Source organism: Stenella coeruleoalba (assembly GCF_951394435.1).
Source record: "Stenella coeruleoalba genome assembly, chromosome: 13".
Lineage (NCBI taxonomy): Eukaryota > Metazoa > Chordata > Mammalia > Artiodactyla > Delphinidae > Stenella > Stenella coeruleoalba.
In genome coordinates, this window is record NC_137159.1 from 77,036,486 (window position 1) to 77,050,064 (window position 13,579).

Below are 13,579 nucleotides of genomic sequence, written 5' to 3' on the forward strand. Positions count from 1 at the left end.
TCATAAACACAAGATCTTGTCATCTGCAAGTAGCAACGGTTTTACTTTTATCTTTCCAATCGGGTTCCCTCTAGACTTTTTGAATGCTAAATAAATAAATGAATAGCTTAATATTTGGAGGTGCTGTAGTTGATATTGTATAGATGCACTGTTAAAACAGAAGGGGAAGAAAAAAGTGCTATCGAAGAAAAATTTTAACAGAAAAAGCAATGAATTGAGAGGCAAGAAATCTGGTTCCCATACCACTATTAATTACGTGTATGACCCTGAGCAAGTTCCTAATCCTCTTCTGGTTATACATTCTATTTTCCAAATCTTTTTCCACTTGGCATCCTGTGGACTTCTGGGGATATGTAAGAAGTAGATTTCCTCAGTTTATTCAGCTACCACAACCATGATTTTCACTATATATATTGATCATCAACCTCCTTTTCCATTTTTTTTGTCCATCACAAAACAGAATAAGATTACTGAAACTGGAAGAGCAGCTGAAAGTATCTTCACATTGAAAGCAAATATAACTCTCAGAAAAGCACAACAGAATATGTTGTGAGAATGCAGGCAATTATAAAGAGTTATCCCTTGGGAACAAGCTGGACTATCAAAAAATGCTTTAGGGGCTTGTGGAAGAAATGAGTAAAAATGAGCAAATGAATGGAGCATTTCCTCTAGTAGTGTACTAACATTTTAAGGATATAACTTAAGAATAATCAATAAAGATATTTTTTTAATGAAAAAAGTATGTTATAAAAATATACATTATCTGAAGTTTTCACTGCAGAGAATCGTCTTTTAAAACCAAAGTTTTAGGTAACATTTTTTATTACAGTTTTGATTAAAATGTCAAGTGTCTCACAACGTATAGAATCACGTTAAATTTTTCTACTATACATTAACTAGATACCTTCCTTCTGCTTCTGCTAATGCCAACAGTACTAGAATACTAAGTTATACTTGAATATTTTAAATTTAATTTCAGGTGTTTTGGAACCTTAGTTTTAATCTCTGACTTAAAGGAAGAGGACTATCCAAACAGGTACCAGAGACGTCTTTTTCCTTATGACACTGTAGAAAACTCAGAGACCATTTTGCTGCATCTTGGAAATGGGTTTCTTCATTTCCAGCTGTTTTATAAGGCGGGACACACTGTTCAGTTTCTTTAATATGTGCTTTAGGGTTACTCAGTTTGTTGGCATCATTTTTTTTGAACTGGGCTGGGCTATGTTTCTGAGAACTCTGCTTCATTTTTTGAGTTGTGGACTTAGCTTTCCCAGACTCTGGGATAATTTCTTCACCAGAGGAATGTTTGTCAAGGCAAACACTCTTCTTCATTACAGTTTTCCGAGTGGTTTGCCCATCAACTTTTCTACTATAATCTAAAGCAGTATTTGGTGGTCCAATTCTAACATTGGAGGTCTTTACTATTGGGTTATTGACAGAATAAGGTATAGAAGTATTTGCTTTATAGTTTTCTGGAAACAGCTGGTTTCCTTTTAGGACTTTACAGTTTCTAGATTCATTTTGCAAATGAATTCCTAGAAAATCTTTGGAAAGATGTGATAGACACTCAGAACTACTATTAGCAATACTGTGTTCTTGTACAGTAAGTAGGGACAATGTTTTCAGATCATCATCTGGTTGTACATTATTCTGAGGATATGATGATTTTATATGTATTCGTTCCTTTAAAGGTAAATCCTGAAGATGTAAATCAGTAATGCCAGAGAGTAGGTGCTCTTCAGGATCAGTCTTTTGAAGATCCCAATCGAACTGTTTATTAATGTTTGTAGTGCACCATTCTGATTCACATGACAATTGTTCTGTAATATTTTTAAAGCTATCAGGGATAGCTGTTTCAAGTTCCGATTTTACACCATGAGCAAAAGTGTTCCCTGGGATAGCTGAAGAATTACTAAAAGAAGTACCTTCCCAGTCAATGGTGCTCAAGTGCAGATCAGCAATTGCAGATATATTAAGGGATGAGGTACTGGGTTGACTAGATTCTGCAATCAGAGACTTACTGACAGCTTTAATTTGTTGCACAGCCACAGGTCTTGGAGAAGATATTAACTGTTCTTGTGTATTCAAACAGGGAGCATCTTCAGGTAAAAGCAAGGTATTCAATGGCACAGTAGATTCCTGCGGTAATGTAGAATCAGGGGAAATTTCCAAATTTAACTTGGAATTCTGCTTAGAAAAGATTTCACATGTGGGTTTTAAAGTCATGTGTGATTGCAAAGTCATCATATCATCAGATTCTGGCAAACTGTTTCCTTTAGACTTAGTTTTCATGCCTGAAAGAAAAAGAAATATATAATACAATTAAAATCTATTTTATTCTCCTAATATGGGTAAACAAATTAAAAAGCTCAGATCAGAAATCTTCTGTATGATCAATTTTTGCCTTTTGTCTCAGAGCATTCCTGAAAATTGTGTTATACATAATTATAACAAAATAATTATTAATAAAATATTATAAAATATTGTATTTTGGAAACAATGTTATAATTGAGTGGCATGTTATAAAATAATGTTGTAAGTTCCTCACTGAGTTCTGGGAAATAAAGAAAATGTATTTATAATCCAAAATATGTTATATATACTAGTTGCTCAATAAGTGGTTATTATAATTACTAACAGTCAGTTAAGTTAGCAGACTCAGAGCAGAATGGTCTATTCTTGGCTTTTAGATTTTAGAGCAAACTGTGTCGAGACAAAGAAGAAAAAGTACAATCCTTACTCTTGATTTTACAGAACTTTCAGCAAAATCTGGACAAGATAGATTCAAATAAGACAGGTTGCTCTTTTGTAATATTTGTGTGCAGCCTAAATAGTTATCAAATGTGATACTTACTTTTTTGTTTCTTGCCTTTAATTTCTGACTTTTGTTTTTGATAAACAGCAACAATCTCAGGATAAGCTGCTTCAAACAATGATTCTTCTTCTATTGTTTGTAAAACCAATTCTCCAGGTTTATCTTCTATAGAGTAATGTTCTAAAGGATTAAAAATACAATAAAACAGCTTTAATTACAGATTTGAAATATTACATTTTTCCAGGTAACTTCAGTTTACCAAGTCAACTAGGTCATTCACAAATGGATAATTGATGCAAATCTTGCTTTATAACACCGCTATTCTAATAATCTGTTGATACTAATACAGAAGTGATTTTATTCCACCTGGGAAGAGCTGAAAAGAGGTTCCTTTTAAATTAGAACTTTAAATTTCTCTTGCTTCAGAGATGGTAGGAGCAGCTTAGAGACTAGGAAACTTTATTTAGATAAGGATAGTTTGTTTTAATTTCATATAATAAGTGTAAAATTTCAGATAAAGAATGGAAACAATTTCCTAAAACTTTAACATTGGCTTTCTTTAGTGGTAGCTTCTGAAAAGGACAGAATTGAAATGGTCATCAAAACTATCACTATTTTCCAGATTGTTGTTTAAAAGGTTATCAATCTCTCGAGGACACACCCGGGCTTACTGGACTCACAAGCACCTGATAAGTGAAAATGAGAATGCTTATATGTAAACTTACAATAAGATATGTAAATAGTAGACTAGATTCTTGTATTTATCTTATATGAGGGGAAAACTCCATAAGAAGCCAAACTATAATGAAACTATTCCTTGATGAGTTTAAAGTAGAAACAATGGAAACAAGTGAACTTAGAATTAGTTCTTAGTTAAAGTAGCGTGGGGTACATTTTTTCCCTTAAGGGATGACTCCTACAAGGATAAGTGAAAGTGGGCACCCAATCCTCAGTTCTTAACAAAGGAGATGCACTGCCAAACTGGGTTAATGCCATTGTCTTTCCTGAAAATCTACTACAGTTGGTGGATCTGTTCCTAAACAGTTTTCAAAATTCTTTAGCTATTTTCCTATTATTGCTTAGAACGACTTATCTAATTCTTTATCACTTAATTCTTCAAAGTTACTTACAACTTTCATTTCATTTCAAATCTGTTCTCTCACTCATTCACATGTAATTATACAATCTAATTTCAAAGCCAAATATAAATGAATTTGGTATTATTTTCCCCTTTAAATGATCTGTGCTTTCCTTGCCTTCAGTTTTGGAGCTAATTCAGAGTTCACTGTATTTCTGCCTGTAGAAGAGAAGAGTAATTTGACCATTATAAATTCCCATGAAGGGCTTCCCTGGTGGCGCAGTGGTTAAGAATCCGCCTGCCAATGCAGGGGACACGGGTTCAATCTCTGGTCTGGGAAGATCCCACATGCTGTGGAGCAACTAAGCCCGTGCACCACAACTACTGAGCCTGCACTCTAGAGCCCGCAAGCCTCAACTACTGAAGCCCGCACGCCTAGAGCCGGTGCTCCGCAACAAGAGAAGCCACCGCAATGAGAAGCCCGCGCACCACAACGAAGAGTAGCCCCCGCTCGACGCAAATAGAGAAAGCCTGCACGCAGCAACAAAGACCCAACTCAGCCAAAAAAAAAAAAAAAAAAATTCCCATGAAAACTAAACAGAGTAAAGAAAGGAGAGGAAGAGCACCCCCAGGTGCTTTTCAGCAGCCCTGGTTTCTTTAGACCCAGCTATACAATGAAATCCAACGACTAGACCATTTGTAGCAGTATTTTCTTGAGAAATATAAATCAAAACTATTTCCATATTGTTTCCGTAAACATTAATTACAAAAGAAATATCAGTTTAAGACATTGGAATAAAATTACTTAAGTTTTAAATATTTACTATTAGTCAACGGCTGTTTACATAGCACAGGTAAACTATGAAATTAATCCTTGGTGTATGTGATATATTTTCATCTTTATTTTTTATATACATACATATGTTTTACCTATGTATTTGATATTTGCTAAACATACATGACCAAATGTTATAAATTCTGCTTAAAGTGTATACATACCAGGCTTTTCCCATTCTATTTCAAAGCAATGAACTCCATTTCTGATTCGGTTTTTAACAATTCTGAAAAAAAAAACAACTCACTAATGAGGTTTAATTGCATGAGTTATTTGGAAATTTTCAATTTATAGATTGAATAATTCAATTCCCATTAATTTTTATTGTTTTACTAATGTTCTAAAAATGTTTTAAGAATTATTGTATGGCTATTCCTTTGACTTGTTATTTAAAAGAGAGAGTTTATAATTGTTAGATCTCATCAGTAGAGTTTTCCTCTTATTATTCAGTGTTCCTCTTTTCCATAATAATGATTTTTGTTTTAAAGTCTTTTTTGCTTCTGTTAATTTTGCTACATCACTTTGGTAAATATTTGCCTGGTTAAATCTTTTAAATCTCTTTATTTTCAAACTTAACATAGTCTTATTGTGCACATGACCTATAAAGCAGACTACTGTTGAATTTTGTTTACTCATCTGATATAATGTCTTTTAATAATGAGCTTAATCTACTTACATTTATTATGATTACTGATACAGTTGGATTCATTCATACATCTTATTTTGTGTTTTTGGTTATTAAGATTTTCTATGCTATTTCCACCTTTCACCTTCCTGTATTCTTCCGGTTTGATAGTTTTACTTTCTTATTTTATGTATTGGTTTTAAAGACAGAGATTGTATTTCTAATGTTTTAGTGGTTACCCTTAACTGTTTACATGCATACTTTGGGAGTTTTAGTTTGTTATCATCATCATATACTGACCATCAAGCATTATTAAGATATTTATATACAAATTTTTTCCATTCCATTTATTAAATTAGCTAAACATGTTTTATCAGTTTGTATGCTGGCCACTGTTAGTTGTTATCCACATCTTCCCCCTGAGTTCATTTTCCTTCTTGCTGAAGTCATCCTTTAACAGTGCTTTTGATGAGGGTCTGTGAATGGAAAACTCTTAGTCTTCACATGTCTGAAAATGCCTTGCCAACCAGTGAATAATTTTAATGATGTCTGGGTTGCCAATTATTTTTAGTCAAAGCTTTGAAATATTACTCCATCATCTTCTGGAATCTACTACTGTCGTGAAAGATGTATGCTAGCAGACTGTCACTCCTTTGTAGCTTATCTTTTTTCTTTAATACTTTCCCCCAAACTTTTTATTTTGAAAAGTTTCAAGAAGAGTACAATGAATAATCATATACCCTTCACTGAGAGCCACCAATTCTCAGTTTCAGTCCCTCCATTCACTTTACATTTCTGTCCCCTTTCTGGTCCACGGAAATAATTATCTAGTTAATCTATACCTTTTTATATTTATTCCTTTTAATAGTCTATTATTACTACATGTTTGAGGCAGAGAAGTGTGTCAGAGCATGAACTTACTATGTTATCTTGACTGTAAGCCCTGAATAAGCTTTTAATATTCCAGTAGACCTTTCCTCCATTTTTATAAAACAAAGAGATATATATCCCACTATTGAAAATACTAAGAAGAATATTTTAGATAAGATATTCCAATGAAAACACAGGGACTTATTCATACAATTCTTTATATTACCGAAGTGGCTGTAGTTGATTAGAGTTCCTTGTACCGAGCTTTCTTTCTATCATGTCATAGTGGGTCAACAGTACCAACAATTTCTCACATGCATAGTGATTGGGCCACTCCATTTTTTCAAGAGCAAATCTCTGTAAATATAATAAAAATAAAACAAGATCTTGTTATCTCTTGGAGACAAACAGCACTCTCAGGGTGATATTATCTTTTCCTTAAGAGATAACATTAGTTAAAGTTGTATCAATGAGAATATTCCCAGAAAGAACAGTGAGCCTCCTAAGGAGGCAATATGGCACAATGATGTAAGCGTGAGGGTTCTGGGTTTGAAGGCCAGAATATTTCCTAGATTCGGGTAAATTACTTAACCTCTTTTAGCCTCAGGTTTTCCCTCTGTAAAATATAATCCAGCACACACATTATAAAGTTAGGGAAGATTACACGTAATGTGGTAAATATAACAGCAAATTTTAAATGTTCAATGAATGTTGGTTGCCATTATCACTACTGTTGTTGGTAGAGCCAAGCAACAAGTAGTTACAATTAATTGAGCCACTCTGTTTCTTTAGCTACTATAGTAGGGGTTAATATAAATAATCTCATTTAATCTGCATAGTGACTTCACAGGATAAGTAATATTATTTCTATTTTGAGGAAAACACATATCCAGGGTCACATGGTAAGCGACGGACTGTCCAAATTTAAATTTAGGTCACTGATTACAAATCCCAATGCACTTGTAAACTATACTGTCTTCCATAACAATATACTGTCTTCCATAATAATATACAATAACAATATATAGCTTTACATTCTCTGGTTATTAGCATCTCTCCCCCAACATATCCCTGAATACAATACATCTGTACATGGTCTTTAAGGTGTCTTGTAAAGAACAGCATAATTGTGATTTGTCTTATGGGCTGCAAAGTATAGTTACTGTGTGGCAAAGGAATGAAGATTAGATATAAATGCTGAAAAACACATGTGCACTCAAGAGCCATCTATTTCAAACTCCTCTCAGATCAGTCAAAGTGATTACCCCTTCTTATCTTCCTAGTATCCAACTTCACACTGTAAAATAAGAGTTTATTTTCAGATACCTGAAACAATAATAAATCAGGTCTTTGGTACCTGATTGCCATCACCAATTTATCCTTGTTCAAAAGGAATTCTTGAATAACCTAGCAAGAGAACAGAGAATAGCAACTGACATGTCAAACTTTTAAAAAAAAGCTTCTGAGATAAACACACGGTTGAATTATTACTCATTACCTCATGGAATGGGAATCCCTGACAACTGCAAGCTTTCCTGAAAATAAGTTATATACATGTTATTAATACAATCAGGCAATTTTAGATAGACTCTAAAATCATCCATTTAATCTCTTCTCATTTAATGGAAAGTGTCCTTGTATAGTATCCTAGTCATCAAGCTTCTCGATGAAACATTATTAAATTACTATCTTCTAAGATAGCCTAATTTTTGAACAGAATCTAGAAAAGGATTTTGTGAAACGTTATTAACCTACATGGGGGAAAGTTATGCGGAAATAATTCAACCACAGGTGTATAAATAGGCCACATCAGGAAACAATGAGCACAAAAAACTTACTTCTTAATACTGTTTTCCACTGCATTTAGTTGTCTCTCATGTTCTGTTCGGTGCCACTCACAAGGACAACAGTATTCATAATCATGTGGCTCGCAATATCGATCAGTTTTACATAATTTGCATCCATTACGTTCATGATCCTTAGGTGAACCTTCATGGAGACACAAAAAGTATGACTTTCACTGCTTTTTAGAGTTACCTTCTATGTACATTTTTTTTTTTTGCCCTTATCCAAATTTTCAAAAACAAATACTGCCTAGCACAATGCCTAGCATATAGAAGGGTTTCAATACATTTAGGCCCAATAGAGTAATGAACACAATAATAATTCTTACGATAAAGTAGATCTTTAGCTATTACTATCACATGACACTATTTTTTTTCTGTAAATTACCCTTCTGTCTGAAAGTGTTAATTTGTAATATGAAATTATACATTTATAATCATCTCAAATGGAAAACTGTGGTGTATGCGGTAGCTACATACAAGAGAAAAGGACACTATTAGTAAAACATTATTTAGTTAATAGAATAATTCATGAAATGGTTTCTTTAATAAGAATATGAAAAGAATAGAGCAGTTAATTACCTCTGCTAGTGGCTAGCTCTCAGTTACTGTATAGCTATTTTTAAACTATGCTTGGAACATAAATTCTGATTGTGGCCTGGGTGTGGGGTCCTAGTGCCCAGTAAAAGGAAAGCATGACTACCTTCAACACTTTTGAGAACACAAAGAACCTACATAACTGATATGACCTAAATCGTCATTTATAAGGTACCAAAAAAACTACAGAATGGCCTTTTATCTATAAAAACATTGATTTCTTCCATGGTTTCATCTATCATTTTAAAAGGCTAATGAAAACATATTAAGACAAAGAGATAAAGCAGAATTTCTTTTAAAAGATGAGCTAACATGATCTCTTAATCTCTCCTGAGAGCAAAAGGCCTTTTTAACCCAGTACATGTCAGGGACATCATATTTTTATCAAGACTAATGAACAGGGTCCAAGCTACTTAACAGTGAACATGTATTAGAAATTAGTTTTAAGTCACTATCTTCACACACAATAAAAATGCACTATAGGACAGTTAAGAATTCTTTAAATATATGAATATAAATCACTGATACATAAGCAAATGATTTCATTTCCATTTTTCCCTAAGATTTATCAGTACAATTTTTTCCCTTAAAATGGATTTCTATATTGAAAACATAATTTTAGGGTCAAAGTAATCTGATAATATAGTTCGAAACTGCACATATCCTATATTTATCATTTACATCACGTTATTTCATTCAATAAATATTTATCAAGTGCCTACTGTGTGTATGTGACACAACTCCTGACACTGAGGGTTCCCAATCTGATAAGGAAGGTAGGTATGTAAAAAGTACTATAAGAACAGAGATGAAAACGTAGGTATCAGACAATAATATTCTAGAGATATCATTCCCTATGTCTGCTTACCTGGATGGGAACATACAGAGCAATGAGCCAGTTTGCTAACAACTGCTGGTTGTGAATTAGAGTAACAAAATTTTTCATTCCACTGATTAAACCTTTAAAAGAAAATGGTATTAAAAAAATAAATAAATAATAAGGTCACCAAAATGCCATGTTCTCAAATATCAGCTATTCTGTTCCTTTCCACCTGCCTACTTATTTTTCCTTTGGCGGTAAAGTTGCTGTCCCAGTCTGGGGACATAAAAACATAAAAAATTAAAAATAACTAGGGGGAAGTTTAGTCTACATTAATAAAAATTGGAATGACAGATAATTATAACAAAATGTAATCTCATTATTTTCAAGCGTGAAGGCAAACATTTTATAAAATGTTGCCAAAAGTACATATTTGCTGAAACTGTCTCAATAAGAATGATTTGTAGTTAGCCAGGTGCCACATTTGCTTGCTTTTCCTTATTTTATTCTTCACAATTTCCAAATGATTCCTTAACTCACCCCCAAGCCAAAGTATACCTTTGCTTTTTTGCTTTGGAAAACAGTAATCACTGATGTTAATAAGGAGTTTATTAAAGTCTTAGATCTATCAGTAGCTTTACAGCTGAAAGAGAAGCACTAAAAGAAAGAGCATGACTATTTGAAATCCTTCTCATGGTCACCCCTTCTTCATTTCTACCACTTAATGTTTCCTTTCATGTACTCACTATCTCATAACTACTGGAGGCAAGGACTATTTTAAGTCTCCCAGAGTCCTAGTTCCTTTCCTTTTTATTCATTCTATACTTTATCATCATAAATATTAATTTTTATAAAACTCTGCCCTCATCAAGTAAATCTAACTGACATGCTTTCAAAACTAAATAGCACAGTTTGTAAACTTTAATATACTCTGTATCCTGTCTTGAATCCTCAGATTGTACAGTTAATTCATTAGAGTTAACGTATTACTAAATTTGTGGCTATAGAACAAAGGGCAGTCAAGAAAAATTTTTGATCAAGTGTTATTAAATATTTGCAACATGTCAGGCATTTCATTTATAGAAAAATACAGTATCAAAATATTTATATAAAAAGTAATTTAAAATATAAAATTAATTTAATGTTAGTTTATCTTTATTTGTTGATGAAATAGTCTAAAATAGCCTGTGGCAAATGCCCATGGTTATAAATAAACGCATTTGATATCTTACTACTTGTGTTTGTAATGAGCTAATAATATTGAAAAAAACAAAATATGGCTTAGGACATATACTTTTCCGCTTTCTTTGGAAAACTTCTGAATAAATAAAATAACTGATTTTAAATAAAAATACAGATCATCTCAAAAATACAAAACCTTTTTTTGGAAAGCACAATACTTTTTGTATTCACTAGTAAGTTCAACAAGAATAAAAGACTAATGTCACAGGAAAAAGTAATTTTTAGTTACCTCTGAAGTAAACTTTGTCCTTTCAAAATCTTTATAAGTTTTAATGCTTGCTCTTTTCCAACTCCAGGGACTCCCTTTCAGAAAGTGGGAAAGAAGTTCAAACGTTAATCACTAGGGAATAGATAAATGAAGGGTGAGATGTCCATTCAATGTAAGATTGTGTAGCTCAAAGAATGAGGTAACTGTGTGCAAGACACATTGTTACGTGTAAAATGAAAATTGCAGAATAGCATACAGTATGATTTAGGTTTGTAAGTTAAATAACAATTATATTGTTAACTTATGCAAACAAAAAAACCACTGACTGTTTATTTTAGGAGAGGGAGGAACAGAATTTTAGAGGGCTTTCATTTTCTATGTTAATTATTTTGATAGTATTTTAATTTGACCTAACTTTCTGTTATATTCGTAATCAGGAAAAGGCATGTTCATTTGATTATACGAACATATAATATTTAAAGATCCAAACAACCAAAGAGAACAAAGGAGAATTCCAAGTTAACTCTTGAAATTAATAACTTAAGAAAATTAAAATAAGCATAAGTTTCCTACACAAAAAATATATAAATAAATGTATATTCACATGACAACTTCTGGTTTACACTGAGTCTCCCAGTTCCTATAACAGTTTATTAATATGTCTTTGTAAGCAAGGCTGTTCTTTAGCCGATATGCATCAGGAGAGACATACCAGTGTTAAAATACTTCTAAACTTGTTAGTAAATAGCCAATGCCCATGTACCCTGAGCGCCTGCCAGCAAAGGGGTCTCTCCCTTAAAATGAATTCCCTTTCCAACCCACCTACACTCAGGATTCAGCTAAAAGGGTAACACATAGCACAACAGAGGGTATCCAGAAGCATTTTCCATCTCTACAGCCTATGTCTTTAGTAAAACAGTTGCTGGATATTTTGTATGTCACCCTTCATGTATTAGCATTTAGTTATATATTAAATTTTTTTAAGCAGATCATGATAGTAGAGTCTTAAAGATCAATAAGTACAATGATATAAATAGATAGCAGTTTTGGTTGCAAAGAAACAAAAAATCAAAATAGGTTAAGGCTAGTGTATAATACCACTGCAGCTAAAATTGGTTTCTGTGAGTTCAAGTTTGCAAAGTTTTTCTTATATTCAACACTGAGCTGTTTTTAGACTTTAATTATGATACAATTACATATGGGAAACAAATCTATTTCAGAATGAGAACTATAATAATTATTTTCTATGTTGTTTAACAGTTCTTTTCCTCCTGTTTTCTTTTTTTACTAGTTAAAAAAAATTGTTGATTTCTCTATTTGGTCACTGGTGACACAGATTAGAAATTACAGTTAATAATTTTAGTATCCTACTATTTTTTCCTCTCCCAAGCTCTAGTGAAAAAAAATTATATGTCATCCTTCTTTAGACTTCTCTTGGGGATAGAGTCTATAGTATAATGAGGGGTTTAGTAAGGATACAAAGATGATCAGCAGGGACATAATAACAGGACTATATAAAAATAGTAGGAGCTACAATACAAGTCATTTTATATATTTAAACATCATATTTATGAATGTGGTTATCATGGTAATTCTTAATTCATCCCTCACCTATTATACCTGTTACAGAGAACTATATTGTGTATCTTTTTTTTTGTTCTTGTTTTTTTTGTTTTTTTTTTGTGGTACGCGGGCCTCTCACTGCTGTGGCCTCTCCTGTTGCGGAGCGCGCAGGCTCAGTGGCCATGGCTCACGGGCCCAGCCGCTCCGCGGCATGTGGGATCTTCCCGGACCGGGGCACGAACCCGTGTCCCCTTCATCGGCAGGCGGACTCTCAACCACTGCGCCACCAGGGAAGCCCTATATTGTGTATCTTAAGATATAAAATAAAAGGTTTTCATGAGCAAAACTCAGTGCAATGCTAAGAGGCACGGAAGGATGAATGGCTTAACCCAATAATCATGTTGCGTAGCAACAGTAACAATAACACTCAGCATGTGCACAAATAGCTAAAATGGAGATGCAAAACTCAGACGACAGTGATAGAAACTAATACTGGCACAAGACAAGGAAAGAGTAATTCCTACATTTCTCTAAAAGGATAGTCAAACGTGAATGTGAATCTCTTAGAGGAATGGTTTACTGAGATTTAAGCTGTGGTACTAGTTATGATTCTATTCTCATTTATAACATTCAGTATCATGATGAGCAAGCTGTTTAATGCCACTTGAAATGCTGATTATTTTAGTTACTGAATAGTTTATTACACCTATATTCTAAATTAGGTTCTTAATTATATAAAATGATATTGTATTCATATTTATGCAGCATGTAAGGTATCAAAAAAACCCCATTATGAATAGTAAATAAACATGGCAATTTCAGCATACCTTTGGAAGATAATCACAGCCAAGTAGTATTGCTAGCCCAACCAGAGCATTTCTATCCAAACCTAGTTTACTCTTGATGTATGACATTGTATAACAGTCAACATGTGGGTCCTAGAAGAAAGAACAGATTCAGTTTCATCTTCAAAAATCTAAACAAAAACAACATTATAAAAAATAATTTGTCAAAGCGGTCTCTAAATGTTTATTCCTAAAAGTTTAAAATCATCCTGATCACCAGAATCTTCATAAAATCTA

At 33.1% G+C, this 13,579-nt stretch overlaps 1 protein-coding gene across 2 annotated transcripts in view; it reads right to left on the reverse strand.

Moving 5' to 3' along the window:
• Window positions 1-451: 451 nt before the first annotated feature.
• The window catches only part of GEN1 (GEN1 Holliday junction 5' flap endonuclease), a 30,255-nt gene continuing 17,127 nt past the window's right edge, over window positions 452-13,579 (reverse strand). For both annotated transcript variants that reach the window (XM_079941169.1, XM_079941170.1), the window contains exons 5-14: window positions 13,325-13,435; window positions 10,956-11,029; window positions 9,533-9,624; window positions 8,062-8,212; window positions 7,722-7,758; window positions 7,550-7,630; window positions 6,450-6,580; window positions 4,893-4,954; window positions 2,855-2,995; window positions 452-2,294 (exon numbers count right to left, since the gene is read on the reverse strand). In XM_079941169.1, the coding sequence (XP_079797295.1) occupies window positions 976-2,294; window positions 2,855-2,995; window positions 4,893-4,954; window positions 6,450-6,580; window positions 7,550-7,630; window positions 7,722-7,758; window positions 8,062-8,212; window positions 9,533-9,624; window positions 10,956-11,029; window positions 13,325-13,435 (2,199 nt within the window). In that variant the 3' untranslated portion in view covers window positions 452-975. The remainder of the gene's footprint in view (window positions 2,295-2,854; window positions 2,996-4,892; window positions 4,955-6,449; window positions 6,581-7,549; window positions 7,631-7,721; window positions 7,759-8,061; window positions 8,213-9,532; window positions 9,625-10,955; window positions 11,030-13,324; window positions 13,436-13,579) is intronic.